Raw genomic sequence first — 9,157 nt, 5'->3', positions numbered from 1 at the left:
ACTATGAAGCATTGAGAAATCACCAAAACTTGTGCACCCTTGGGGCATCTTTTTTAAAACAATAAATGCAACAAAACCCTTTCCCCGATTGAATCATGAACACGTGTTTATGAATCTACATAAATAGCGACACCGTGTGTTTGCTATAATTTAAAACACCGGGTGCTACCACTAAAGTTTTAATAGCAACATTCCTGAATATTTTTTGAAATTCACAAGTAACAATCCTTTGATGCAGGGCGAAATGTTACAAAACATGCACCGGTGCAAAACGGATGTATGAACTAAGGTCAAAATTTGTGTCTCTCTTTGCATTACTTGTCCACACAACACTGATACATGAACACACACAACATTTGAGTCATGTTTTACGGCGCTTTTAGCAATATTCGAGCAAATAAGCCATTACGGCTTGTTTACCAATCCTTGTTCAATTTATTTTGAATAAAATATGTTTACACTATATTCGAGCAATGTTCCCAAACTGGGTTTCACACAACTAGCATTTGAACAATTCCAAACATCTAACACCTGTAAACTATGTTACACGTGTTTAGTCATGGTTTGGGGGCTTGATGTCATCAAACTGTGGCTGCTTCAAGATTATGCACATATTCCTCTTACATTTCACAGCAAAAGATCTGAGAGGCCCTAGCTGCAAACAGAACTGTGATGCAGCTTTGATCAATTTATATGAACAGGCGCGGATACAGCTTTTGAGAAAGTGTGTGTGTGTGTGTGTGTGTGTGTGTGTGTGTGTGTGTGTGTGTGTGTGTGCGTGTGTGTGCGTGTGTGTGCGTGCGCGCGCGTGCGTGTGCGCACTATTGGGAAAAGGGAGGATGCACACTTCATTTTCACCAGAGTTTCAATGGTCATTTAATAAACTTTCAGTACAAAAGGGGGGTGCGCACCCCTGCACTCTGGATCAGACTATGATGAACATTGGTCACCTTGTCTTATTTGGCGGACCTAGGTATTCAAGTGCAAGTTCGGTCAAGTTACTCAAGTCAAGAGATGAGAAACAGAACTAAATATGGAGCTTCTAAATGGCATTTAATCTACAGATAGACAACCTAACATTCTAAAACACAGAAGGTTTATCTTGCAGTTGGGGTCTCTACTCATCACAAATCATATGTTTACAGGGATGCTAAACTTGTCTACTGTCACGGTTTAAGAGGATCACCATATATTCCATAATAAGATACAATTGTTAAAACATCTGACTGAGGTGTCATTGCTGATTGTAATACAAAACAATCAAAACATACTGCACGAGGACAGAGCTTCTCATCTTCAAATAAAGCAGTAACTATAGTTCGACCAGAAGTATTGAGAATGAGAACAACGTAAACTATATATTTAGTTAGACATAAACCAAAAGATACGTTTGTTCAACAAACACTGGTTACACAGGGCAACAAAACAGCAACATGTTCAATATTTTGTCAGACCAAATCTTTTCCCGATGGTGAAGCATACTGTCAATCGAGGAAAGTTAGAAAATGACAAGTCATGATACAGCAGACATATTCCTAGAACCAGATTAAAACCCAACTCACACAGTGTGAGGAGAAACAGGCCATACACTGGACTACCTACTGAATATGTCAGGTTTAACAGTGACCATATTACCGGCAAAAGTGCGCCTGTTCAAGTCCTTTATGTGGATGTACGGATTCAAATATTTCCCTGGGACCTGCAGCGGTGAGTGCGTAGACTGATAAGCCAGGTACAGGAAAAATGGCTGCGAAGATAAAACAAAACATGCATGATGAGCCGAAAAGAAACATACCACTGTCAAAGTGTCAAAGCACAAGCTACAAGCCTATTTCAGCTACATAGCGACAAGACCAAGTCACACATGTGTACAAGTCCATTATATACACAAAGTCACACTTGAAAGCAATTTTTATAAACCCATTTCAACATTGCAATATTGATTACAATATAAAAGTTAAAACATGAGCTATAACAATTTAATACCTACGAGGGCGAAAATATCGGGGTTCATATTTTCAATACGATGTCCTAGGGAAACATATCACTTTGTCATGGTGATGTAACATCATGAACAGTGCTATGACGTCACATTTCTTCTATGACGTTGCGTGCTACATGCGGCGACGGCGGGTAGCCAACCTGTTTGAAAGTAGATTTGGGTTTATTTTCCTCAATTTGATGACTTTGGAAATAAATAGAACATTATATTCATGACCATATCATACTATGTTTATGACGCTCGCTCTCGCTCGGGAAATACCATCATTTAGGCACCCGTGTCGTAAACATAGTATGACATGGGCACTCATATAATATCCACTTTATCATTTATGTTTTATGGCTGTTGTACCACATTTGATGGCCATCCTCTAAACAGTCTTCAAGGATGACACTTGCTCTGCAACATCGTACGCATGTCCTTGGAGATTTCTCACGTCAAGAGGCGGCAGCGACTCTACCTTGGACCACCAGAAGTCCAGATCTCAATCCCATAGAGCATGTTTGGGACATTATGAGATCCTCCAATACAAAATCCTGATGTATTAGAACATACCATCCATGAAGAATAGAACGTAACATCAAATTAAATGTCTGATACAGTCAATGAGGAGGGTCAGGGATATTAACACCTATGTGATCTTTTGAGGATTGGAAATCCAAATCTTGAAGATGACCACACTTGTTGACGTCATACGACTATCGCCGACACCCTTCTATTTCCCTTTTATTTCACCAAAAGGCTGCTTCTCCACTACCTATATGTAGAGAGTTGTACGTGCCACCAGTATTTGGCTACCCGCCAAATCACGTGCGTTCCATGCCTGTGACGTGTGACATTTTCATGTCACCATCCGACCAAGTTGGACGTGCGGCATCTTTCTCATGTTGTAATCTTCGTATTTCACTGTCAATAAACTGGTTTATATCGTAAGCGACGCTCCCCGTCTCATCATTCATTGTCCTTGGGACACCTCAAGACCTGAACCCGTGACACGACATTGCACTACAAAATGAGTCAATTGTTTTCCATGTTTCTTTCTATAAATGGTTCTGTCCCATTATGACCACGCCCCAGTATGACTACATCCCAACTTGACTACGGTAGAAATACACATCCTTATTAGGTACCATATGCCCTAATGGACTAGCCCAACTAGTGACTATATTTGGCTTCATGACTGCATTGAGTAGTATATGTTTTTATTACCCACGAGGTCAACGTATGGGTAGTTGCATACTAATCTCGTACGTCACACGAGTGTCGTATCGCGTTGACCTGTGTCGTAACGACTTGACCTGAGATTCTAACGATTTGATTGGATAACCGATGACCTCTCAATTAGGTCACATTCTGACGTAACTATTTTTTCATTCATAACAAACACGTGAATTCATTCATTCTACAACTTAAATGCATTGTGGGAATGTAAACATCGCGAACGTTGCCGTGTCGCTGTTTAATTGTAAGTCGAACTGAGACATTATATCCGTCGAAAAACATAAACGCAATGTTTCCACCAGTGATGTTAGCCGAATGAAGCAACTGCAAACCAAGAAACGAGGTGCTACGGAGTAAGTTACTGTAGGAGGCTGTACGAGGCGATGACAACTGACATGCATCGTGACGTCGGTTACCAAGGCAGTGACGTCATTACAGTGTGACGTCATGCAAATATTGTACTACAGTACAAAACTCTTCCGCAACCTCTTTATGAAACCGGTTTTCGGTTTGAAACCAAAATCATAACTAAAATACGCTATTTTGTCAATTTAATGCATGTAAGACGTGGGTAATAAATAAAATACCACACTCGGTCTCATTACATACGAATTATACGAAACGAGTGTCCTTCCTATGTTATCTGACCTCGCTTTCGCTCGGTCAGATACAATAGGAAGGACACTCGTTTCGTATAATTCGTATGTAATGAGACCTCGTGTAGTATTCTCTATATACTAGAATCACGATAATCTGTTCATCGCGTAAAAAGTTATGTGGGTGATGATCCTTCTAAGCAACAATTAACTTATTATTGTGTAAACATACTTTCATTTATAAAACTAATGTCTACAAACAGTAAGTGGATAGTAGTGCGGAGAAGTAGGAAGTTAGGTATCTTAGTTTCACAATTTTATTTAACTTTAAAACTTTACTATAAAAGATAGAAATTTCCTGGCACAACTATGGCCAGTGTTCAGAGAGCAGAGTTTGTTATATCTAAACTGGCGGACAAGGTCACCACACAGAGACTGTTGCATTAGTTACAAGATGTGGTCCTGTGCATAGAGCTCAGGTCACAGATCAGTTGAAGTGAAGCAACGCTGAGCACGGAGAGTCCATGGATGGGTGACCGTATTTGGCAGCTCGACTCCTGGGAGTTTCAAGGACTTCTGTCCTGCCCCACAACGAAGCACATGTGAAACATGTGGTCTCACCTTCGGCAAGTGAGTTTGTTCAAAATTTGCATCTGTTCAACCAGCATAAAATGGGTACATGGTATGATACGATGGTAGTCTGAATTTGAACTTTGAGCGCCTGACAGGCGAGAGGTTTTATTTTCCACTATTATTATTATTATTTTTATTATTATTATTATGTTGACATGAAACATTCTCGATGGAACTTGCACCTACTTTGGACTCATCATGATCCTTGATCACACTGATAGCCCTCTCCGTAAACAGATACGTTGAATAGTGGCCAGTCTCATTGAAAACTGGGTTTGTATTGTTACGTAGGTCAAGGCCACAAAACGAGTATCTGGAATCGTGGCCGTCGCAAGTTCTGTGTGTGAAGTAGTCCTCGCTGCCTGTCAGATAGCCTGCAAGTTTAGATTAGATATATAAAGGGTTAAGTCAAATAAAATGTTTGGTAAATAAATTGATATACTAAAATCATGTGATTTGTTAAAAACATGAAATTATATACAAGAGTGAGTGAGTGAGTGAGGGACTGAGGGAGGGAGCGAGCTGGTGAGTGAGTGAGTGGTTTTACACCCCTTTAAACAATATTCTAGAATTATCACGACGGGTCACCAGAAATGAATTTCAATTGCTTCAGCTTCAAGATGATATGCGGTAATCACAGTTTTTTCATTTATTTCACAGATATAACCAATCACTAGCCACACCTACAATTTAGACCCATGAAAATCTGTGTTAGAATGGGTCTTCAGCAAAACCATGCTTGTCATAGCAGGTGACAAATATGATTGGGTGGTTGGCTTGGTTAACAGACCATCACATTCATATTATGTTGATGCTCGTGATGTCAATCACCGGGTTGTCTGGTCCACCCTCGACTATTTCCACACTGCCACGATACAGCTGGAATATTGCTGATTGCCACATTTAACAACAAATAAACAAACAAACAGTTGACATCTTTCCTCACCATAGTATGAATCAAATCCCCGATTGGTAGGCAGGTAGTCATCCTTGTAGAAGCCCAGATGCCATTTGCCGACAGCGTGGGTGGAGTAGCCGGCCTGTTTGATCTTGTCTGCTACTGTGGGGCTATCTAGCGGGAGGCCATTGGGCTGAGAGCCCCAGATGATGCCATGTTGTAAACCTGTGTGAATCTGAAAACAGACAAAACAGATGGCCAGGCTCACAAACACTTGGTTGACACGACTGCATATCCCAGTTGTGTAGAGCAATGTTCATGACGTTGATCACTGGATTGTCTGGTCCAGACTTTGCTCAGTGCATGCGGCGTTAAATAGGAAATAAACATTACAATGTTTTACCGACAGAACACAAAGAAACTATACACCTGAAATAGAATTTGAACCCCAAATTACAATGTTATGAAAACAATCTTAGTAGCCTGAAAATATTTGCTGAAACACTGCAACCTTAAGGTCCCAATCACAACCTTGATACCTTCATCAAACCAGGGCTACTCTACAACACGTTATATAGTCTCCTGATCAAACACATCAATTACCAATCCTTGTTTGTTTCCTTTTCTCCTCTTCAGTATTTCATATGAACACAATAATCAAGAAATCATGCAGATTAAATCCACTGCACTCCCCTGAAGTGAGTTGTACAGCTAATTAATTTGGAAGAAGCATGTTTGTAACATCCAGCTAATAATTCTGTTCAGACAATGAAAACAATCCATGTGCAGACATTCGTGTCTGAACGTCTTCAGTCAGTCCCTCAGTTCTGATTCAAACAAAGAAAATCAAATTATGATCACGAGGATAAATAGAAGGTCTCAAAGACCGTGAACCGCATTATTTTCCATTCTGCCAAGCTTCTGCAATACTAAAGCCATAAATGAAGCAAGCGAAAAGTTGCCCTGAAAAGCTGTGTATTTACATACTAGGGACTCCTTGTTATACCGGAAATGCCCGTATTTAAGCCCTGGGCTTAATTTCGAATTTGACCCATTTCATCTAAGAAACATGTTTTTCTTAAATTATTCCCTTGGCTTAAATTCGAGAGGAGGTAAACTACAACAAAATTTGTTGTTTTTAATTTTTAATGGAACGAATCTTATTCCATGAACAAATTCAATCATCTTTTCAACATAACTATTATAATTTGAGAGAACTCTTTTAAAATTCAAACTGTTGCGTTGAAATTAAATGTTCATGAAAATGAAACACATCAAACGACTCGTCAGCTTCCATCATCTGGTCCTTATCTGTCAGTCATCATCACCATCTTCTGAACTGGAATCCTCGAAATGGTCGTCACTGAGCTGGTCCTCAGCTGGCAGTACAAGACCTGAGTGCGACTGAAGAACATCTGGCAGTACAAGACCTGAGTGCGACTGAAGAACATCTGGCAGTACAAGACCTGAGTGCGACTGAAGAACATCTGGCAGTACAAGACCTGAGTGCGACTGAAGAACATCTGGCAGTACAAAACCTGAGTGCGACTGAAGAACATCTGGCAGTACAAGACCTGAGTGCGACTGAAGAACATCTGGCAGTACAAGACCTGAGTGTGACTGAAGAACATCTGGCAGCCTGGAGGTCAGTTGCACCAGTGGAACATGTTCTCCCTTCTCAGCTACACCACACAATCTGAAGGAATTCTCGACAACCGTTTGGGAGATAAATGTTACTGCATCAGATGCCATGTTCAGCAATACTTCGTATGATGGTCTTTCCCTGTTGCCGGCGACAGTGAATTCTTTTTCAGTTCTGCCACTGTCCTCACATGGCAGCTTTGAATGGGGCGGTAACTCCGCCAGATACATCCAGAGGTTGCAGGGAGGACGTGTTTTTTGGTGGGATTAGCTTGGTGGCCACATTCAAGGATTTGAGTGTTTCGACGACGACATCAGTGTAATGGCTCTTGTGGCTGTCCATGAGCAAAAGAGAGGGTTCAGTTGCAAAGGTGCTGCCTCGAGCTCTTAAACCAGATTCAATCCAGGTCAACATCAGGGCTTCGGTCATTGATCCGCCTTTGGAAACAAAGAGTTCAATATTTTGGGGGACTTTGCATTTTGGAACATTCACAAGATCACCATAACTTTGAGAATGCATGTGACCATCCATGCAAATGCCCAAGACCACGGTAAATCTGTTCCTATCGTGTCCAGTCGTGAGCCTAGCAACGTTCTTCGATCCCACGAAGTCCAGAGTTGTCTGTCCAGCCATATCAATATAACATGGAGTTTCATCCATATTGATAATTCTACTTTTATCTAGCAGGGCAGTTAATTGCTCAACGCCACGAAAATAGTCATAGCTAATCTTTCTTTGAATCTTCATGCTGCGCTTGTCCTGTTGTCCATGGTGAGTTATCTTCCTGGATGAAATATCATGCCTTTTGCAGAACTTTAGGATCCATGTGTCACTTAATTTCAGGGAATCTCTGCTGATCCCCATTTCGTACACACGGCATAGCCCCTTCTCTCTCAGCGTCAGGTAATTAACGATGTGTTTCTCAGCTCGCTGTGTTTTGAACCAGATCAAGAGGGCTTCTTCAAGCTCAGGTTCCTGTGCTTTTCGACCAGGATTGCCTATCCGTCGCTTATCACGTTTGCCATCACTATTCACCATCTGCTCCTCTTCACTCAACCACCTTCTGAGATTTGTCCTGTCAGTGTTCAACTCTCTACCCACTTTAGCAACGTTATTGTCGAAATCAGTTTTTTAGCTTCTCACAGCTTCTGCATTATCGTAAATGATTTTCTTGATGCCATAGTTCTCTAAACATGCACATCAACAACAAGTAATATAGCTGAAAGTTTCCTAATGTCTACATGATTGCCAATAAAGATCAGGGCAGCTGGAAGTTCAAGTCCCCCTTGCGGCAAATTAGATCTTGGGGGTTTATTTGTTAATAGTTCCACCTGTATTGTAGCACCTCGGCGAATGAAGAAGTTACACAATTTGCGTTCTTCAACTGGAATATGTCCGACAATAACGTTCTTACTCTCAGCAGCCACTGCGTATCGATCAAACGGATTTAAATTGTCACAATTGGTGTCTAAAACGTCACCTGTATTTGGTGACCAATGCGGTATATATATATATATATATATACATATATATATATATATATATGTGAAACCCTCTGACAGAACTAACAGCATAATATAGACGAAGTGATTTCATCAAAAACACGTGTCTTGAATATTTCGAGAGGAGATCACTCTAAAAGTAATTTCAAATTTAAACGCATGGGCTTAAATTCGAAAAACAAAACTGTCAAAATTAGAAGGATTCCCGGTAACTTATCTGAAGTTACGTAAGCTATATATCGCTGCATCAAAGAGCTCTGGGGAACCCTCTGTCAGCCAATTCCACGCGAGAGAATCAATATGACTCGCTTGTAGTCTGTAGAATTTATACTGACTCACCTGGTACCTCCCTGACATGAACTGGGACCGTGTCGGGGTGCAGATAGGCTGGACATAGTAGTTTTCCAGCTTCACGCCAGCCGCTGCTAACTTGTCAAGATTTGGTGTTTTTATCTCCGACTTGTGGTACCCGATGTCATGGAATCCGTAATCGTCAGCGAGGATGAAAATAATGTTCGGGCGACTTGACTTCGCTGACAAAACAGTGCAACATGCACATAATAACAAGAACTCTGCAAGATGCATGGCTGTCACGAAACTGTTCAAGATCCCGAATGTGTCGAACGCCTACATTCAACTAGATCAGTCTTTCGGTGCAGTTCA

General features: G+C 41.0%; 1 protein-coding gene across 1 annotated transcript in view; it reads right to left on the bottom strand.

The window, feature by feature from the left end:
• The window catches only part of LOC124287875 (arylsulfatase B-like), a 15,116-nt gene extending 5,959 nt beyond the window's left edge, over positions 1-9,157 (bottom strand). The window contains exons 1-4 of the mRNA XM_046724358.1: positions 8,834-9,157; positions 5,399-5,585; positions 4,639-4,826; positions 1,636-1,747 (exon numbers count right to left, since the gene is read on the bottom strand). Coding sequence (XP_046580314.1) covers positions 1,636-1,747; positions 4,639-4,826; positions 5,399-5,585; positions 8,834-9,079 — 733 coding nt within the window. The 5' untranslated portion in view covers positions 9,080-9,157. The remainder of the gene's footprint in view (positions 1-1,635; positions 1,748-4,638; positions 4,827-5,398; positions 5,586-8,833) is intronic.

Source organism: Haliotis rubra, unplaced genomic scaffold (genome assembly GCF_003918875.1).
Source record: "Haliotis rubra isolate DU_JTF1 unplaced genomic scaffold, ASM391887v1 Scf407, whole genome shotgun sequence".
NCBI lineage: Eukaryota > Metazoa > Mollusca > Gastropoda > Lepetellida > Haliotidae > Haliotis > Haliotis rubra.
This window is presented reverse-complemented; position numbering and strand designations above follow the sequence as displayed.